Source organism: Heptranchias perlo, chromosome 1 (assembly GCF_035084215.1).
Source record: "Heptranchias perlo isolate sHepPer1 chromosome 1, sHepPer1.hap1, whole genome shotgun sequence".
Lineage (NCBI taxonomy): Eukaryota > Metazoa > Chordata > Chondrichthyes > Hexanchiformes > Hexanchidae > Heptranchias > Heptranchias perlo.
Window position 1 is genome coordinate 81538586 of NC_090325.1, and position 22096 is coordinate 81560681.

General features: G+C 43.3%; 1 protein-coding gene across 1 annotated transcript in view; it reads left to right on the forward strand.

Annotated features, from left to right (window-relative positions):
• LOC137338985 (cyclic nucleotide-binding domain-containing protein 2-like) overlaps positions 1–22096 on the forward strand; it is a 140620-nt gene continuing 118524 nt past the window's right edge. The window contains exons 1-5 of the mRNA XM_068001900.1: positions 1–56; positions 1979–2066; positions 3410–3483; positions 12004–12115; positions 15661–15735. Coding sequence (XP_067858001.1) covers positions 1–56; positions 1979–2066; positions 3410–3483; positions 12004–12115; positions 15661–15735 — 405 coding nt within the window. The remainder of the gene's footprint in view (positions 57–1978; positions 2067–3409; positions 3484–12003; positions 12116–15660; positions 15736–22096) is intronic.

The window sequence follows — 22096 nt, forward strand, 5'->3', positions numbered from 1 at the left end:
ATGACAAAAGGCGATATGATGAGCTTAGCAAAGAAGTTAAAAAGACAATTAGAAAGGTAAAGAGAAAAAATGAAAATATCACAGAAAATAAAAAGGAATAGTTAAATATTCTATAGACACATAAGTAATAGAAGAAGAATTAAGATCGGGATGGGGCCACTAAGAGATAAGCAAGATAAACTCAGGAGATGGTACTGAAATGACAGGGTTACTGAAAAGATACTTTGCCTCAGGTTTCACTGAAGAGGCTAACAAAGAGTAAATGACAGTAGTAGAAGAAGTCAAGCAGGATAGTACAATAATTAAGGTAGAAAGGAGATACTAGACAAACTAACAAAATTTCAAGAAGATAAAACCCTGGGTCCAGATGGATTACATTCGCGGTTACACAAAGAAACTAGGGAGGAGATAGCAGAGGCACTAGTATCAGAAGAATAGTGTCGGAGGACTGGTGAACTGCAAATGTAATTCCTATTTTCAAAAAGGGAGATAATCCAGGGAATGATAGACCATTTAGCTTAACGTCAGTGGTGGGAAAGATGCTATAATCTTTGCTAAAAGATCAGGTAACAAAAAGATCTAGAGATGGAGAATATAATAAATAGTCAGCAAGGATTTCTAAAAAGGTCATGTTTAACCGACCATATTTAATTATTTGAAAAAGTAACAGAAAGCACGGCTTTGTGAAAGGGAAATCATGTTTGACTAATTTATTAGAGTTCTTTGAGGAAGTAAAAAGCAACATGGATAAAGGGGATCCTATGGATGTGGTGTACTTGGATTTCCAGGAGGCTTTTGACAAGGTACCACATCAAAGGCTACTACACAAAATAAGAGCTTATGGTGTAGGGGGTAACATATTAGCATGGATAAAGGATTGGTTAGCTAACAGGAAACACAGAGTAGGCATAAATGGGTCATTTTCAGGTTGGCAAGATGTAACGAGTGGAGTGCCACAGGGATCAGTGCTGGGGCCTCAACTATTTACAATCTCTCTCAATGACTTGGATGAAGGGACCGAATGCATGGTTGCTAAATTTGCTGATGACACAAAGGTAGGTAGGAAAGTAAGTTGTGAAGAGGACATAAGGAGTCTGCAAAGGGATATAGATAGGTTAAGTGAGTGGGCAAAAATTTGGCAGATGGAGTATAATGTGGGAAAATGTGAACTTGTCCACTTTGGCAGGAGGAATAGAAAAGCAGTATATTATTTAAATGGAGAGAGATTGCAGAACTTTGAGGTACAGAGGGATCTGGGTGTCCGAGTACATAAATCACAAAAAGTTAGTATGCAGGTACAGCAAGTGATTAGGAAGGCAAATGGAATGTTGTCATTTATTGCAAGGGGAATGGAATATAAAAGTAGAGATGTTTTGCTACAGTTGTACAGGGCATTGGTGAGACCACATCTAGAATACTGTGTGCAGTTTTGATCTCCTTATTTAAGAAAGGACATAATTGTTTTGGAGGCGGTTCAGAGAAGGTTCACTCGACTGATTCCCGGGATGATGGGGTTATCTTATGAGGAAAGTTTGGACAAGTTGGGCCTGTAAAAATTGGAGTTTAGAAGCATGAGAGATGATCTTATTGAAACATATAAGATCCTGAGGGGACTTGAAGGGGAAGATGCTGAGAGGATGTTTCCCCTTGTGGGAGAGACTAGAACTAGGGGCCACAGTTTAAAAATAAGGGGTCTCCCATTTAAGACGGAGATGAGGATAATTTTTTTCTCTGAAGGTCGTGAGTCTGTGGAACTCCCTTCCCCAGAGAACGGTGGAGGCAGAGTCATTGAATTTTTTAAGGCTGAGTTAGATAGATTCCTGATTAACAAGGGAGTCAAAGGTTATAGTAGGTAGATGGGAAAGTAGGGTTGGGGTTGCAATCAGATCAGCCATGATCTTATCAAATGGCAGAGCAAGCTCGAGGGGCCGAATGGCCTACTCCTGCTCTTAATTCGTATGTTCGTATGTATGTAAAGAGTAGACAAAGGAAATGCAGTAGATGTGGTATACGTGGACTTTCAGAAGGCCTGCGATAAGGTGTCATGTAAGAGATTCATGACAAAGGTCAGGGCATGTGGAATCAGGGCCAGGTTGCAGAATGGATTGAAAGATGGCTACAAAACAGAGACAGACAGTAGGAGTTAAGGGAAATTTCTTGGCTTAGAAGAAATAGGGAAGTGGTGTCCCACAAAGATTTATGCTGGGGCCACTGTTGTTCACCATACACAAAAATGATTTGGATTCAGAAATTGGAAGTATGCTGTCAAAATTTGAAGTCTGTCACGGTGTCATCTTGGATCCACTTGGCACCAAAGACACCATGCTTACCTTCTCCCTCACAGGAAGGGCAGTAACCAGCGAGTCATTAAACTAACAAATGGATGTTAAAACCCTTGGTATTTGGATAACATGTACCAGGAATTGCACCCAGGTGCACAGTGAGCAACACAACACACCATAAAATGTGTGAGTGCATTGACACTATCCTCTCCACGGCAGGATGGACACGTGTCATATTCCATACAGTTGCACCGGGCAGCCCTGCACCCCAGAGAATGTCAAAAACAAGGCTATGGAAAAAATAAAAACATAAGTTGAAAATTAAAATCATACAATCTTAATGCTCTGTAATTAAAACAGAAAATGCTGGAAATATACAGCAGGTTTCCTAGCCAATACTTATCTCTAAACAACATCACTAAAACAGATTATCTGGACATTATCGCATTGCTTTTCTGTGGGACCTTGCTGTGCTGAAGAATTGGCTGCTGCGTTTTCTACACTTCAAAAGTACTTCACTGGCTGTAAAGAGCTTTGGGATGTCCTGAGGTGGTGAAAGGAGATACACTCCCTATCAGAACTTGCAGTTTTGTTTTATCTCTAAATTTAATGTACCGCGGCCAAATAGTTGAAGCAATGGTCGGAAAAGGTGAGCGAGCAGTTAAATGGAGTCTGTGCCTGGTTTGGTTTTGGCCAGATTCGGGTGTTTCAGCCGCTTCCGAAGTAGGCGCACCTTAGCTGTAAATCGCCTGGTCAGGTTGACATTGTTCCAAATGTTATTCGCTGGAACACACGGGGAGCTTTTGAGAAACTGGACTCGTTAGATTGAATTACACTGAGGGGTTTAATATTATTAGACAGGCCATTGTGCCAAATGGTCCATTGCATTTTCACTTGCACGAAAAATGCGGAAGGAATGGGCAGCAGCATAATCTGTACCTTACTGATCGATCTGAGGACAGCTGGTCTCTGAGGTCTATGAGCCATGTACCTGGGCAAGAGCGAGGTTAGAGCTGAAGATCTTGTAGATTTCCGGCTTCTTTGCACATTTAAATGTTTTGCATCGTTTTAAAAGTCAAACACTTGTTCTTGTTAAAGTTAATTCCGAGCTCTTGTGCTGCTTTTAGCGAGGATATCAGAGGTTTCGAAGAATCGCCAGGATTGTGAAAACTATCTGCGGGATCAACCTGGTTTTAAAAGGGTGAGTCAGAGACATTACTGATGTATCCGACACCGAATAATAGAAATCCCGTCTCCTGCTCTGCTCGCCAGTAACTCTGCAACCTACTGGTGGAGACTGAGGGCTCTTCTCAATATTAGAGACGGCAGTTGCCCGATTGCACAGATCATTGGTGAAAATCAGCAGAACTTGGTGGTTCCTGTGATGTATCCGAGACATTGTAAAACGGGTGGGGTGGCAGTAGATAGGATACCGAATGAAATCGGGATTCATTTAGTGCCACAGAGAGTCCAACCGCTGCGGCGAGTGGAGACTTTGGGCTGTCTGATGGTTGTTGTGTTGTTTAAATAGAAAATAATGCGATTTACGGAGCACCGCGCCTACATGTCTTCATGTGTGAGCCTTTGTATATATGTGAGCCTGTGTACATGAGTCTGTGTATATATGTGAGCCTGTGTATATGATTCTGTGTATATATGTGAGCCTGTATATATATCTGTAAGCTTGTGTCTGTATGATTCTGTGTATATATGTGAGCCTGTGTGTGTATATCTGTAAGCTTGTGTCTGTATGAGTCTGTGTATATATGTGAGCCTGTGTATATGATTCTGTGTATATATGTGAGCCTGTATATATATCTGTAAGCTTGTGTCTGTATGAGTCTGTGTATATATGTGAGCCTGTGTATATATATCTGTAAGCTTGTGTCTGTATGAGTCTGTGTATATATGTGAGCCTGTGTGTGTATGTGAGCTTGTTCCAGTGTGAGGCTTTGAGTACATATACACACAAGTCTTTGTGTGTGAGCCTGTGTAGATGTGAATCTCTACCACGCCAAGTACTGCCACACAGTGCAGGAAGAAGTTCAGTGACCTCCAAAGGGTATCCCTCTATTCTCTTTCTCCCTCATGTATGCTTCAACTTCCCCTTAAATGCATCAATGCTATCTGCTTCAACCTCTCCATGTGGCAGCGAGTTCCACAGTCTCACCACTGTGTGTAAAGAGATTGCTCTTAGATTCTTTATTCGATCTGTTAGTAGCTATATTATATTTATGCCCCCTTGTTCTGGACTCACTCACAAATGGAAACAGTTTCTTCACATCCACCCTATCGAACCTCTTCATAATTTTATAGACCTCTATCATGTCACCTCTCAGTCTTCTCTTTTCTCTAGAAAAGAGCCCCACCCTGTTCGGTCTTTCCAGATAGTTATACCTTCTCTGTTCTGGTATCATCCTTTGTAAATCATTTTTGCACTTTCTCCAGTGCTTTTATATCCTTTTTGTAATATGGAGACCAGGTCTGCGCACAGTACTCTAACTAGGGATGGGCAATAAATGTCGGCCTTGCCGGTGACGCCCACATCTTGACAATGAATTAAAAAAAGAATAATAGTGTAGTGTATTAGTGCTGCCAGAGTAATCAAACACTGCTAAGGAACAAACACTTTAGTTTGTAACTTTAACATACAGCAACCGCACGTTTGCAACAACCGTGGTGGAACTGAACATTGACTGTATTCGTCATCATTATACGCAACCTGCAAATACTCCACAAATAGAATGAAAGCCTTTCCTGTACATAAATTTGAGGGGTTGTCATATAGGGCTTTGAGTGCCGCACAGGCTGTGTCAATCCCTCCTTGCACCTGTGGGAACCCTGCCAGAATGTACAACTGGACTGCTCGCTCTCTCTTTGTTTGCCTGCTTCCATTGGGATGCATATGAATTCCATAGCTCTACTGAGCAGCTGCCTGACTTAAGTGGGAAAGATCACTTGCTGCTGCCTGCAAGAATCCAGGCACAAAGAAATTAGAGGCAGTGGTGACCTTGTCTGCTACAGACACTGCTGCTCTCCTAGTGGAAGTGGGCTGCAGGTCTTCGGCCAGCAGTTGACATATTTCCCCAGCAACCTCCAGGGGAAGCACAGCCTTTTGAGGTACTGATGGTCAGAAAAGCCTAAGTAAGACCTTTTTAATCCATTGTCCCAGGGTATGAGCACATAGAGAAGAGATGCCTCTGTGAAACCTGACTCTAAGAGCGTCCATACTAGCCTCTTCCATGTTCTCATCCTTCTCCATAGCGCAAGAATAGAGGGATTCCCATTGGGAAATTCATATCCCCAATACAATGCAGTACTCTGAGACTGATGTGAATGTGGCAGTATAACTTGGGAGTCAGGTAAGCAATCTGACTCCCGAGTGCATTAAAACAAAACTAGTGAGACTCTTCACACCATTTAGACTTCACACTAGGTGTAGTATAACTTCAACCAGTGCAAAGTAACATTTTTAAAAGTGGCTATCTGTTGGATTTCCTAGGCATTTCATAAACTTACTTTGCACTCTTTCTAATGTTATGCCAGATGCATTGTTTTTGCTCACACTCTTTTAACATTCAAAGTGAGCTACCCAATGGGTGGAGCTGTGTGCAAGTGTCCAAGCATGCCTTTTCATGCTCCTTTGTCACTGAACTCAGTGCGACCTGCAACAAAGTGCAGCCAGTAGTATAACTCGGGTGTGCCAGCTATGTATCACACCATTCAGTTCCTGATATGAGACCAATATCTTTAGTATAACTACAGCCTAAATCACAGGTTTTTGCAATGCCAAAGGTCAGTAGGATGGTTCTCTCATCTTTGAAAATGAGATGACACAAGGTACTTCTAGGTGACGATATTAGAAATCTGCCGCAAACTTGTAAGCTATGACAATTGCTTTCATTTTCCTCTCACTGGATTTAATGAAAGAGAATGAAGAGGAACAAAGAATGGATGCCAGGGATATTAATAACACTAGAAGCAGACTGGCTGCCACAGCCAATAGGCCAGTATATTCACAGGCCCATGCAAAGGTTTAGCAGTGAGACAGTTATAGAGCTGTGCCATTTACTTCAAGGAGACCTGCAGACAACCTTCACCATAGGGATGGCACTGCCAGTGACAGTCAAGGACACAACTGTTACACCTCCGTCTCTTTCTAGGCTACTAAGGAGACATCTGCAATATTATTACATTTTTCTATCCACATATTTATTAAAGAGGTGAGTGATGCATTATTCAGGAGGGCCAACATTTTCTTCTCTTTTCCCACTGAACAGCAATGGCAGCATGAGAGAGCTGCCCAATTTCACCACACTACAGAATTATCCAAAGTACAGGAGTCATTGACGGCACTCATGTGGCCATCTGGGTCCCTAGGTACAAGCAATGGCTAACACAAACAGAAAGGTACAGCTGGTCAGTGACTGCCAATACTCTATCATACAATCAATGCCAGATTCTCAGGAAGGAGTCACAATACTTTCATTTTAAGGCAAGTATCTGTGCCAGGCTTACCTAAAGGCAAGGGAGATTTTAAAGCACTGAAGGCTGCCATCTTCAACCTTGGCTAATGACACCATTACAGCAGCCATAGACTTAAGAAGAGCACAAATACAACAAGGCCCATGAAGCTATCAGGAGCATTATAGACCATATTAATGTCAGCTTGAAGCAGCACTTCAGACGTCTCAACAAATCAGGGGTGCCTTACAGTACAGCTCTACTAGGATCTCAAGAGCATCATCTGCTGTGTGCTCCACAATTTTGTAATACATGGAGGAGATGAAGGAAGCCAACCCACAATCAAGGCTAGAGCAGCATGCAGGCATTGACCAAGAAAATGTAACTGCAGATATACCAGTGATAGATATGTAGTCATGAAGAGCCCATACTGTGTTTCAGTAAATGGATATTCATTTTGCAGCCAGGTTGTAAGAACATAAGAAACAAATAGGAGCAGGAATAGGCCATACGGCCCCTCAAGCCTGCTCCGCCATTCAATCAAATCAACCTCAACTCCAATTTCCCACCCGATCCCCATATCCCTTGATTCCCCTAGAGTCCAAAAAACTATGCATCTCAGCCTTGAATATATTCAATGACTCAGCATCCACAGCCCTTTGGGGTAGAGAATTCCAAAGACCCACAACCCTCTGCATGAAGAAATTCCTCCTTATCTCGGTCTTAAATGGCCGACTCCTTATCCTGCGACTATGCCGCCTAGTCCTAGACTCTCTAACCAGGGGAAACAATCAGCATCTACCCTGTCAAGCCCCTTAATAATCTTATATGTTTCGATGAGATCACCTCTCATTCTTCTAAATTCCAGAGAGTATAGGTCCATTCTACTCAACCTCTCTTCATAGGACAACCCTCTCATCCCAGGAATTAATCTAGTGAACCTTCATTGTACCGCCTTCAAAGCACATATATCCTTCCTTAGATAAGGAGACCAAAACTGTATACATAACTCCAGGTGAGGTCTCACTAAAGCCCTGTACAACTGTAGTAAGACTTCCTTACTCTTGTTCTCCAACCCCCTTGCAATAAAGGCCAACATGCCATTTGCTTTCCTAATTGCCTGAAATACCTGCATACTAACTTTTTGTGTTTCTTGTACGAGGAAACCCAACTCTCTCTGAACAACAACATTTAATAGTTTCTCATCATTTAAAAAATATTCTGTTTTTCTATGCTTCCTACCAAAGTGAATAACCTCACATTTCCCTTCATCTGCCACCTTCTTGCCCACTCACTTAATCTGTCTATATCCCTTTGCAGACCCTTTGGCCCTGATTTGCAAAGGAAATTGCGGGTGCGTTGGGGACAGGGGGTGCTGTGAAAATCGGGAAAATCCCGAGCGGGTGAGGAAGCCGGCCCCAACCCGTCGACTTCCGGGTTTTCCACAGACGCTCCTGTGAGCGCGCGAGCTTCCCGAATGACGTTAAAGAACAAAATGTACCTCATTGAGGTACTTAAGGTACTTGATTTCTGACATAGTAGATAGTTAAAACGATTTTAAACTTACCTGGGCGGCTTTCCCACAGCTTCCAATTCGTGCCTGGTGAAACCAGGCGTGAAGGGCCGGATCAGGCAAAAATAAACTAAATAAATTAAATAAAAAACCATTGCACAAAGTTAAAAAACAAAATAAACCTACCTTTCCACCGATATCACCTGCACCCCCCTGCTCCGATATCCAATGTCCCCCTCTCTGATGTCCCCCTTCCCCCCAATGTCCCCCTCTCTGATGTCTCCCTCTCCTCCTGATGTCTCCCTCTCCGATGTCCCTCTCAGCCCCCGACATCTCCCTCTCTGATGTCCCTCTCAGCCCCCGATGTCTCCCTCTCTGATGTCCCTCTCAGCCCCCGATGTCTCCCTCTCTGATGTCCCTCTCAGCCCCCGATGTCTCCCTCCCCAATCTCCCCCTTTCCCCCCCAACCTCCCCCTCTCCCCCCAATCTCCCCCTCTCCCCCCCCAATCTCCCCCTCTCCCCCCCACCCGATCTCCCCCTCTCCCACCCCTGATATTTAGCGCCCTCCGCTCTCTGTTCCAGCACTGGATGTCGTCTCTCTCTCTCTTTCTCTCTCCCCCCCTCGGCGTTGCAGCTCCTGTCGGCGGCCAGCCTGTCAATCAGGTTGGGAGCCGGGCGCGAAACCTGGAAACAACTTTAATCACCATCAATTACATCATGATCACGTCGTAAAAGGTAATTTTTGTTTATTCGGGTTTGCCACGCGCACCTTCCCCCCCCCCTCCCGCTGCCATCCCGCCACCATTTTAAAATTGAGCCCTTTGTGTCCTCCTCACACCTTACTATCCCGCCTACCTTTGTATCGTCAGCAAACTTGGATATATTACACTCGGTCGCTTCATCTAAGTCAGTAATATAGATTGTAAATAGCTGAGGCCCAAGGACCGATCCTTGCGGCACCCCACTAGTTACAGCCTGCCAACCTGAGAATGACCCGTTTATCCCTACTCTCTATCCTTTAACCAATCCTCCATCCATGCTAATATATTACTCCCAACCCCATGAGCCCATGTCTTAGAAGGATTTGTTTTATGAAGCCCCTTTAAGAACTCAATATGACAGCAATTTCAAAGGTAAGCTGCAGTTAGCATTTGTGCTGTGTGAATATGATTTTGCATGGTAAGCCTTCAAAGGGCTGTAAGGTGCATAAATGCTTTGGATGGGGCAGCAGTAAGAGAGCAACAGGTTATGAGGAAACACTTTGCGGCATGCATACTTGGGGAAATTACTTGGCATATAAAGCTTTTTGGTAGCTTCACCTTAACAGCTTTCTTCAGCTCTGACATCTTCTGCTTTTGGGCGTTGCTGGCCACATTTACCCTGACCGCTATCTCCTTTATGGCTTGTCGCACCAGTCATTTCGGTGCTCCTCAGTGCTAAAGAGGACAGCCCTCCTTCTCTTCACTCCCTGCAGCTCGAGTTGCAGTATGCCATCAATAAATCAGCTAGTGTGTAGTCAAGAAACCTCCACGGTATAGGAATTTTCCAGGTCAAAATTATTTTCCTTGTGTTGAGGTGAGAATGCAAGAGTTTAAATAGCTTTTGAAGCCCTTTAAACAAGTCTCAACTTTTGACCTTGTGTAATAGGCCAGGAGGTACCTGCTGTGTGGGCGGGAGCTCACACTGAACAGACTAAATATGCTAAACTTGAATTTTGAGAGTAAATGGCCATGTAAGTGCTGTTATGAATCAAAATACAACACATCTGTTACCCTTTATTTGCACACAAACCGAATTTCCAGACTATGGAATGTTTTGGGGTTTTTAGTTTGTCACCTCTTTCTCCATGGTTCATGATAGCTCCCATAAGTGGACGTTACAATCCAAAAATTGTACCTTCTTTATATTGTCCTTGCAGAAGTGCACGGCTGATAGGATTAACAATTATCCTATTTGCAGCAATTAGTATATTGGATTAAATGTAATAGTACTCTTTGCTACCACTCTGAATTGGCAGAAAAGCAAACACTGACCACAGTTTTACAGGATAAAGTGACAAAATTATTTATTTACGATTCAGTGGACACAATGCAGCTTCAGCATTCAGCAATACTAAAACAGGGAATAATTACCCTTTTGAATCTCCACCTGAAGAAGTGAGGATAAACTCTACTCTTTTAAACAAAGTTCTAGATAAAGAATTTCAATTTCTCTCGCTCTCTCCAGTGCAACCTTTTTGAATGTTGAACGTTCCAAATCTCAAATCTTTGAGAAGAAAGTCCTGAATTTCTGTTGGGGCCGCCCTGATCTCCCACCGTAACTCTGGCGGGAAATTGGTGGAACCCCCCCGAGAAATGAATTAAATAGGTATTTTCAGCTGTTTACACCATTTCTCTAGGGATTCTGCCAGTCTCCCCCTGAAGTTACGGCAGGAAATCAGGAAATTCAGAGCTGGTATATTTTCCGCATGAATCACAATAACCTCAGCAGTGAACCCTTCTGTAGATTGAGGCTAAATCAAATATGTCACTTTCTGACTTCATGTGTTACTGTACACCGTAATTCTAGAATTAGGGGCTATCTTGAGATTAGCTTTCCATTAATAATGAGGGACACATTTGAGATAATTACAGGTAAGATTCTTGTGAAACAGTGGTTGGGGTCTTGGCATTCCCTCAGTCAGAAGTGCAAATTGCAGATATAAACCTCAGCAGTTACTTTATCTTTTTGACCAAAGAACAGGGATTATGTAGATCAGCAATAAAATTGACTCTTCTTCACCATTTACTCCAAATAAAACTGGAGGACTTAACTTTATCTGTGAATCTTCTCTCAGGCTATTTTAGTTCCGTCTCTACATTTCTAGTGAAATTGTAAGAGCATTCTAAAAGAACGAATTAGTAATCCACTAAAAATGGTGATTGGAATAATTCCTTCCATTATATGCAAGGTGATGCTAACACATTGCAATCAGTGAAAATCTTCCCCATGATGCATTTTTAAAGATTGAGGGGCACAATTTCCACCAAACTTTGGCACAAGATGGGTGGAAACCCTGCAGAAACAGAGTAAATAACCAATTAAACTTTTTTTGTGGGGTTTCCGTCGATTTTCCACCAATTGCAAGAGCCCCTGTGGAAATTCCAGGTGTGTATTTTAAAATAATTTGCTGTCTTGTGGAGCATTTTGAGGGCACAGATACAGTTCTTTACCATGAATAAAATGACCTTATTGCACTGAAGGTAATCTCTGATCATAGCTGATAAAATGTATCCTTATGTTTAACGAATGCGACCTTTTCGGTGCGATCAATAATCAGTTGCTATTTAGCCATTAATTCCTCCAAAGTACTAACAAATGCTGGCACCATTAATATTACAAACCTCGCATATGTATCCTGGCCAGACCGCTAAATACCACCACATGCACCGCTGACCGGATAATTTGTAAATAACAAAGCTGCTGAACAGGACATAAATTGTTCATACATGCTTCAAATATTATTTTTAACCCTTCGATGACCAGGAGGTTCAAGGAAACTCCTATTTCCATATGTTGACCTGTTTTGTTTGTTTTCAGCTCATGCACTGTGGCACTATAGTAAACATTAATATTACAGTAATAACATCTTTCGCATATCAGGAACAGGCATATTAACCATAATCTGCAAAACTTAATTTTGTATGAAAATTTAAGAACAGTCCACCTATGCTCACTCTCCTGAATTGTTGTTTTGTTTTTCAGGTATATACAACAACCCAAGGTGATGCGATGGGTGGCATACCATTTGACAAGACAGTCAGATCATGACAAGGAACTGCTGTTCAACATTCACAACTTTACAAAGAACAAAAGTGTTAGTGGTACCACTTATATAACCTTCTGTTCAATACTGTGCCTAAGCACAGATTACATGGGGTGCAGGCTGAGACTTCCTAGGGGGAATTCTAACTCCCTCTGCTCAGTGGGACCTGGGCTTAGCGGGAGTTAAAATTCAAGTGGTATACTTACTGCCCTTTTACCAACCAGCGGTAATTTTAACACCTCTGTTTTCTTGGGTGGTTGAGGCATCACCCGGCTACTCAGGCATGGGCCCCGTGAATAAATGTGAATCAGTGTCCTATGATGTCACTGGGACCCTGATATAATTTTAATTGTCTGCTGAGTGGACCGTCTGTCACAAACGCTCTGTTCAGTAAAACCTGTTGGCATCTGGCAAAGGCCCTGAAAACTTAAAACTTATTTTTGTGGGGTCACAAGGAGCAGCAGTGCCGGGTATGGTAGTGAAGTGGTTATGTTGCTGGACTAGGAACCTTGGACTAATAATCCAGAGAACGTGAGTTTAAATCCCACCATGATAGTCTGAGAATTAGAATTCAGTTCTAAATAAAATCGAGAAATAAAAAGCTGGTATCAGTAAAAGTGACCATGAACTTGTGAGATTTGTGAGATTGTCATAAAAATGCAACAGGATCATTAATGTGCTTTAGGGAAGGAAACCTGCCTTCCTTACCTGATCTGGCCTATATGTGACTCCAGACCCATGCCAATATGGTTAACTCGTAATTGCCCTAGAAAGCCACTCAGTTGTATCAAAACTGCTGCAGTGGTTCAAGAAGGCCCACCGCCACCTCTTCAGGGCAGCAATGGATGGGCAATAAATGCCAGCCTCGCCAGTGGCGCCCATATCCCAAGAATGAACATAAAATAAAGGAGACCTGCAGTTAAAAGGGACCAGGCATCCTGCTGCACCTCCCAGTCGGCAGCCCTCGTGTCATGCTGGTATCCCTCGTGTCCTGCTTGTTTTCCACCTGGGAGTTAAAATTTCCCCCTCCTGTGTCAAGGGTGATCACATGGACACCAAAAACATTTATGTTGTTAATGGGTCAGTGGCGTGTTGGTGCAGTGTTGGTGTAGGGTTGGGTCAGTGGGATGTCGGTGTAGGGTTGGGTCAGTGGGATGTCGATGTAGGGTTGGGTCAGTGGGATGTCGGTGTAGGGTTGGGTCAGTGGGATGTCGATGTAGGGTTGGGTCAGTGGGATGTCGGTGTAGGGTTGGGTCAGTGGGATGTCGGTGTAGGGTTGGGTCAGTGGGATGTCGGTGTAGGGTTGGGTCAGTGGGATGTCGGTGTAGGGTTGGGTCAGTGGGATGTCGGTGTAGGGTTGGGTCAGTGGGATGTCGGTGTAGGGTTGGGTCACTGGGATGTCGGTGTAGGGTTGGGTCAGTGGGATGTCGGTGTAGGGTTGGGTCAATGGGATGTCGGTGTAGGGTTGGGTCAGTGGGATGTCGGTGTAGGGTTGGGTCAGTGGGATGTCGGTGTAGGGTTGGGTCAGTGGGATGTCGGTGTAGGGTTGGGTCAGTGGGATGTCGATATAGGGTTGGGTCAGTGGGATGTCGGTGTAGGGTTGGGTCAGTGGGATGTCAGTGTAAGGTTGGGTCAGTGGTGTTGGTGTAGGGTTGGGTCAGTGGGGTGTCGGTGTAGGGTTGGGTCAGTGGGATGTCGGTGTAGGGTTGGGTCAGTGGGATGTCGGTGTAGGGTTGGGTCAGTGGGATGTCGGTGTAGGGTTGGGTCAGTGGGATGTCGGTGTAGGGTTGGGTCAGTGGGATGTCGGTGTAGGGTTGGGTCAGTGGGATGTCGGTGTAGGGTTGGGTCAGTGGGATGTCGGTGTAGGGTTGGGTCAGTGGGATGTTGGTGTAGGGTTGGGTCAGTGGGATGTCGGTGTAGGGTTGGGTCAGTGGGATGTTGGTGGAGGGTTGGGTCAGTGGGATGTCGGTGTAGGGTTGGGTCAGTGGGATGTCGGTGTAGGGTTGGGTCAGTGGGATGTCGGTGTAAGGTTGGGTCAGTGGGATGTCGGTGTAGGGTTGGGTCAGTGGGATGTCGGTGTAGGGTTGGGTCAGTGGGATGTCAGTGTAGGGTTGGGTCAGTGGGATGTCGGTGTAGGGTTGGGTCAGTGGGATGTCGGTGTAGGGTTGGGTCAGTGGGATGTTGGTGTAGGGTTGGGTCAATGGGATGTCGGTGTAGGGTTGGGTCAGTGGGATGTCGGTGTAGGGTTGGGTCAGTGGGATGTCGGTGTAGGGTTGGGTCAATGGGATGTCGGTGTAGGGTTGGGTCAGTGGGATGTCGGTGGATGGTTGGGTTTGTTCGATGGAGGAACAACAACACGTGAACTGTACAGGGTTGGTGAGAAGGCCAGCTCCAAGTTACAGAGCCTCACTGCAAAGAACAGGTGCATTTAAGGGGAAGTTAAAAAGGAATAGGAGGTTATGCTGATAGGGTTAGATGAAGAGGGGTGGGAGGACGCTTGTGTGGAGTATAAGCACCGGCATTGACCAGTTGGGCTGAATGGCCTGTTTCTGTGCTGTACATTCTATGTCATTCTATAAATTTAAAGGGAGGCCCAAATTAGTTGGTGAGTCTAGTGGCTCGGCCATAAATCTGGTCCTGCTCCCATTTGTCCCCCGGAGTTACACTTTATCACTTTAAAATTGTCAATGATTTTAAAGTAATAAAATACATAGGGATCAAAAACCCAAGGTGGGCGGGGGGGAGGGGGTGATGGGGGATGGGACAGGGGGGTACTGTGAGTGGTGGTGATGTGCTCCGTGGGGTCAGTGGATGGTCCCTTAATTTGAACGGGAATGGAGGGGCCCGTGCCAATAGGGGCACATCTGGGCCACTTGCCTTGGCCTACAGGCCACAAGTTCCAGTTAGGCCAGCTGTGGTAATGAGGGGTGTTGGACTCCACTCCCCAGTGGCCCTCCCTGTAAGTGGGATGCATTTAAATTAAAATACACAAAGTACTTTTTCTTTGGGCATTCAGGCCACAATCCTGGCCTGGTCCTCCAGGTGAGGCCCACTACCACCGTTTGGTAGCTTGGTACACTTGGTCCTCCCAGGCTGCTGATCCTGCCCCTGCTGACTGAAAGTCCAGGGATGCAGGATCTCCCACTGTTGGCAGTCCCCTCCCCTGGACAAGGATGGGTTGAAATAGATATTTTTCAATTCCAACTTAACAGTTGAGAATTTTCTACAGCAAAGCAATCCAAAATAATAATCAGCTAATGGGAAAAAAAACAGATGTACAATAGGACTGTAAAAATATTCAATAAAATGTCCAGAACTGCAGAGGAGCTTGCATGTCTACAGAAAAAAAAAAAATTTTGTACTTAAAGGTTTACAGTGATCGAGGCACTTGGCTCACCAACTAATTTGGAATCTTCTTTAGGTACAAAAATGGATTTTGATCCTCTTCCAATATTACTTTCAGACTAAATATCGTCCTGCTGAAAGTGTTCTTGTTTAATGTGGCTGTGAGTTCTGTTTCAGATAGAGTTACCAAAGCACCTTTGCAAACTTTTGTGATTGAGTGATATAATTATCCACCTTTCACTTTATTGCAGGAGAGAGATTCTGCAAAGCTAAAGAGCCTGCTTTCTATTCTTCCTCATCTACGAAGCAGACATGAGACTGCACTGGTAATAGCACAATGTGACATTGACGGAGTTCCTATTAAAACAACTTTAATGCTAATGCACTATAAATTGCTAACCGACAACCTATTGAGATTCACATTTCAAAGACTGTATAATTGAGATGAGTATGAAACATTTGTGATTCTTAACAAGTTCTTTAAATCTTTGTGTAAACTCAGTATACATAGGGTACTTAATGGTACACGTGTTTGTCATTAATTAGTGATTAATATTTAATGCATATAATGGAGCAATGTTGGATGGGGCTTAGTGCTTTACTTGAAAATTAACCCAAAGGATAACAGTGGGCTATGTACCTCACATAATCTATTGAGCCTTAGTTATGGGTCCATTCTGGGTTTATCTCAGTTCAAAAAAAATTAGTCGTCTCAGCACATCAAAAAGTTTTGTTTTGTAGTGTGGTCTGAGATTCTGTTGGAGAACTCTGTTTTGAAGTTGACAGCCACATCATTGCATTGTACTTTTTGAGGTGTGGATATTGTGGCCTCACTAGAACTTGCTATGGAGGCATCCACTGGTGGGAGGTGACTTATATATTTTTGTGGTTCATCTTTTAAATGAAGAAGAATAGATAAACATTTGTAACAGAGAAATATACAGGGCAATGGGAAGAGGACAGGGCAGTTGGATTGGTTATGAATTGCTCTAGCAAAGAGCTGGCCCAGACATGATGGACCCAATGTCCTCCTTCTATGCTGTAAAATTATATGATTCTATGGGTCATCTGATACTGGGAGGTACTATGATTTTTTTCCCTATTGTCTAACTTTGGATTATAATGGTGCTTTCTGCTTTAAATTTACCACACACAGAATTCAGATGTTGCTTCTATGATTGTGGTTACCTGATGGCACAGGTAGTACAAAAATTGCCACGATGGAAGACCACTTGCATTGACCTATTTAGGCCAAAGTTTTATTCTCTATTATCATCAGCCCTAATACTAATATTCTCTCTGTAATCAAGTAGCCTTAGTAGTACAACATGGAATTTGAAAGATAGAGTAAGTAATTAAAAATATTTCTAGTAAGTTTTTATGCCACTGCAATGCTGCAGTTAAGGGGAAATCAGTAATAACATAAAGTGTAATGGCTAGGTAAAGTAAGCTGCCATTGGAATACAAGACAAAGTACTAACCAAAGCAAAATACTGCAGATGCTGGAAATCTGAAATAAAAACAGAAAATGCTGGAAACACTCAGCAGGTCAGGCAACATCTGTGGAAAGAAAAAGTTAACGTTTCAAGTCAATGACCTTTCATCAGAACTAACAAAGTACTAACATTGAATCCGTGAAGGTTCAAATACAAATTGCAGGGTAAGCAAACTGCTGCACTTAAAAGAGAATACTGAAAAATTGAAAAGTAGACCAAAAAATTGGGCTCAGTGGCACTTAAAGCTGACACACAGGCTGCTGGTATTATTGAGATGGACCATTTGAATCTGTCGAGTCCAAATCACCACTGCCGTATAGGAGATGGGAATTTCCAAAGCTGTACGGCTGAAGACTCAAAATATGCAGAAATAAATCAATGCTGTAGTGCTGCCAGCAAGTAAAGTTGCGATCCAGTAGAAACAGATACAGATTAAGCTAATGCAAAGCCTGCAGATGTTGAGGAACAAATGACTGCGTTGGGAGATGGGATGCAGCCATGTCCTTAAAACTGTAGGAATTAGTAACAGGGAAGGTAAACAATATTTCCCTCACTGTAGTACCTGAAGGCGTGGAGAAAATGGATCCCATCTATTTCCTGCAGATTATTTTACACAGTCCAGTAGTCTAGTATCTAGGAAATGGAGAACTTCCATGGAGAAAGCATACTGCAGGCCAAAATAAACCTTGCACATTTCTAATATGTGTCGAGATGAAGAAAATCATTCTGAGAAAGAAAAGTGAGTTGCAGCTTCTAGACAAACACATATTTATTTATCTCTGGAGTTATTAAAACTAAATTGATGGTGCCAAATTAGCACTTTGGATGGCAGATGCCAGATTAAAAATTGTCCATGTTCACATTTACACAGTTCTCGGAGGGCACTTTTAAGGTTTGTAGGTAAAAGCAGTTGTTGTGTTTGTATCTTCACACTCTTTCCTTGTAGAATAAAGTGAAGTAGTGGAAGTATTTGCAGGTTAACAGTCTGATAGGCTGCGATGTGAAAACTCCTTCCATGGCAGTAACCATCTTTATACCTGCCGATAAGTCCTGTACGGCAGGAGGGTTTTATGGGCTCCCACAACCCATACGACCAGGAGGGGGTCCATCCACACCCTCCAGACACGAGTACCCTGCTGGATGGCATCCCAAAATTTAGAGCCGGAGCTCTCGTCTCCACTCATGGGATTGTCTGGAGCGGGGTTCAAACCCCACACTTACTGACTCAGAGGCAGGAATGCGACCACGGTTAAAGGCCCGCGGTTTATAGGTAACAATAACATTTTGACAGAGGCAGCAATTTGTGGAAGAGAGAGTTTCATTCAAATGTACAAGAAAGTAATAGACAATTGCATGGGGGAAAATGGACCTCAGGCAGATTCTATTCAGGAGGAACATAATGAGGCAGAAGGTGAAAGGAAGAATCAACATTCATTGCAAGACTGGACAAACACTGGAAGTTAGTCTGAGTATGTATCATCAATGTAATTATAAGTCTTCCATTTAGTGCATCGCACATTAAATGTGGATTACATCTGTAGTTGGAACATTAGAAATAAGTTTAGGAATCCTCACTGCCGGCAAGGGGGGAGGGGCTTTACCCACCAGCGCACATCGGAAATTTGGGTGAGTGCTGCCCATGATTATTCAAATTAATGGCTAGAAAATTGAAGGCAGCGAGTGCCCAAATTTCTGATATGCACCGTTGATGGGTGAGGCTCTCCGCAGGCTGCATAAAGTCATTAAATTACCCTTATTAAATATGTATGTAGCTCATAAAATAAAGCGTCACACTTCTGTATTAAATAACTACTATCTGTTAAGTCAATTATAGTATTTTACTTAAATAAAGACAGGTTAAAAATAAAAACTACCTGTCACAAATGAGGATCCCACGCAAAACTAACCAATTCAAAAGCTCAAATTTTTCTAAAGGTACCAATCTAGTAGCAGTATCTACCATACATTGAACCAATCATATCACTCAAGAACATAAGAAACAGGAGCAGGCCACACAGCCCCACCAGCCTGCTCCGCCATTCAGTAAGATCATGGCTGATATTCTACCTCAGCTCCACTTTCCCGCCCGATCCCTATATCCCTTGATTCCCTTTGTGTCCAAAAATCTATCGATCTCAGTCTTGAATATACTCAATGACTGAGCATCAGCAGCCCTCTGGGGTGGAGAATTCCAAAGATTCGCAACCCTCTGAGTGAAGAAATATTTCCTCATTTTGGTCCTAAATGACCAATCCCTTATCTTGAGTCTATGACCCCTAGTTCTAGACAAGCCAGCCAGGGGAAACAGCCTATCCGCATCTACCCTGTCAAGTCCTCTAAGAATTTTGTACGTTTCAATGAGATCACCTCTCATTCTTCTAAACTTTGGAGAATATAGGCCCATTCTACACAAACTCTCTTGATAGGACATCCCTCTCAAGCCAGGAATCAATCTAGTGAACCTTCGTTGCACCCTCTCTAAGGCAAGTATATCCTTCCTTAGGTAAGGAAACCAAAACTGTACACAGTTCTCCAGGTGTGGTCATCTTTATTTCCGATTCAGCTGTTTATATAGCATATAAATATCATTTGTTATAAAAGAAACACATTAAAAGATCATTCGCACTAGAATAATTAAACTTATACAGATGTATGGTATTCCAAATTCCTACAATAACCTTTCTTTTCAGAGACCTACCTGTCTCTTGGGGGACCTGGGACTTAATTTTTGTTTTTGTCTGGAAATTTAATTTATCAGCTGGGCTTTGTTGCCCATTTATTTGCCTTGCAGTGAAGCCCGATTGCAAGTTGGTGGTCTGGGTCCTATTCTCTGCACATCCATGATCTTTTCAAGCACCTTCCTTTTTTGTGTAACTTTATTCTCTCATCATTGTTCTGCTGATGATTTAGCTCATTGTTATTTTTTTTAAATCTATTTCTGCTATGTACGATCACTTTGCAAAATGTGAGAGTTTTGAAAATATCCGACCTATACATCCCCTCCAAGCATGTAGATGGGCACATGGCGAGCTCTCTGCCTGCTCAGCCTCTCTGCTCCACCAAGCTATATATCTCCTCCCCTCAAGACAGCTGCATGCAGAGGTCCCAGCCTACACAACCTCAGATTCTTTGCTTTGCCTAACATGGCCTCTCTCTTCCTGACTCAACCTGACCTGATCTGACCTGTCTGCAGCACAACTGTGTGCTCTGACCCCTAAGTCTAAGGAAATCAGAAATGGAAAAGTTTAAGGTACTTCAATATATGTGTTTAAAAAAAAGCACTATGAGAATGGTTTCTTTTAAAGTTGCAAATTTCTTTACGTTTCAGGTATATATATATATTCATTAAAATAATCCATTGCTTTAGCAATATTTTGGTAATTGTAAGAATTAAAAACATCAACAAAATTGCTTTTGACCATGATCATTTTGAACAGTTGGGTGGTGTGGGGAGGGGGGAAGAGACAGGAACCCTGTGGCTATGTGAGAGAGAGTAACCTTCTTGGGAAGAAAGAAACACCCTGGTCATGAAGGGAATGTAATTTTATACATTGGGTAGCATTGCAGTTGCTAGACCTGCTCAGGCATGGGCCTCAACTCTTCTAATGTTTTGGATGTGGGGAAGAAAGACATGGGAGAGGAGAAGGGGTAGGACCATGTAGTGGTACAAAAGTCAAAAGAAGAACAATGAATATGGGTAAAGCCATAGCAACTTTAAATTTATTAAAATTATAAGATAATGTCATGTAGGTAAGAGTGGGATTCATTGCCCAGTGTTAGGCACTGGACAGCCTGTCCTTGATGAGCTGCAATTTCCTCCAATTAAACATTGGGAAGATGGAAGCAATTGTCTTCGGCCTCTGCTACAAACTCCGTTCCCTCGCTACAGATTCCATCTCCATCCTGAGGCCACTGTCTCAGGCTGACCCAGACTGTTTGCAACCTTGGCGTCCTATCTGACCCTGAGCTGAGCTCCCGACCCCAGATCCTCTCATAAGAACATAAAAACATAAGAAGTAGGAGCAAGAGTAGGCCATATGGTCCCTCGAGCCTGCTCTGCCATTCAACAAGATCTTGGCTGATCTTCCACCTCAACTCCACTTTCCCGCCCTATCCCATATCCCTTGATTTCCTTAGTGTCCAAAAATCTATCGATCTCAACGTTGAATATACTCAACAACTGAGCATCCACAGCCCTCAGGGGTAGAGAATTCCAAAGATTCACAGCCCTCTGAGTGAAGAAATTTTGCCTCATCTCGGTCCTAAATGGCCGACTGCTTATCTTGAGACTATGACCCCTAGTTCTAGACTCTCCAACCGGGGATACAGCCTCTCAGCATCTACTCCGTCAAGCCCTCTAAGAATTTTAATGAGATCACCTCTCATTCTTCTAAACTCCAGAGAGTATAGGCCCATTCTACTGAATCTCTCCTCATAGGACAACCCTCTCATCCCAGGAATCAATCTAGTGAACCTTCGTTCCACCCCCTCTGAGGCAAGTATATCCTTCCTTAGGTAAGGAGACCAAAACTGTACACAGTACTCCAGGTGTGGTCTCACCAGAACCCTATATAATTGCAGCAAGGCCTCCTTACTCTTATACTCTAACCCCCTTGCAATAAAGGCTAACATACCATTTGCCTTCCTAATTGCTTTCTGTACCTGCATGTTAACTTTCCGTGGTTCATGTACAAGGACACCCAAATCCCTCTGACTATCAACATTTCTTAGTCTCTCACCTATTAAAAAATATTCTGCTTTTCTATTCTTCCTACCAAAGTGGATAATTTCACATTTCCCCTCATTATACTCCATCTTCCACCTCCTCACCCACTCACTTAACCTGTCTATATCCCTTTACAACCTCTTTGCGTTCTCCTCAGAGTTTACTTTCCCACCTAGCTTTGTATCGTCTGCAAACTTGGATATATTACACTCAGTCCCCTCATCTAAGTCATTGATATAGATTGTAAACAGCTGAGGCCCAAGCACTGATCCTTGCGGCACCCCACTAGTTACAACCTGCCAACCCGAAAATGACCTGTCATCGACCTGAAACGTTGACTTTGTTTCTTTCTCCACAGATGCTGCCTGATTTGCTGAGTATTTCCAACATTTTCTGTTTTTATTTCCGTTTATTCCTACTCTCTGTCCATTAACCAATCCTCAATCCACGCTGATATATTACCCC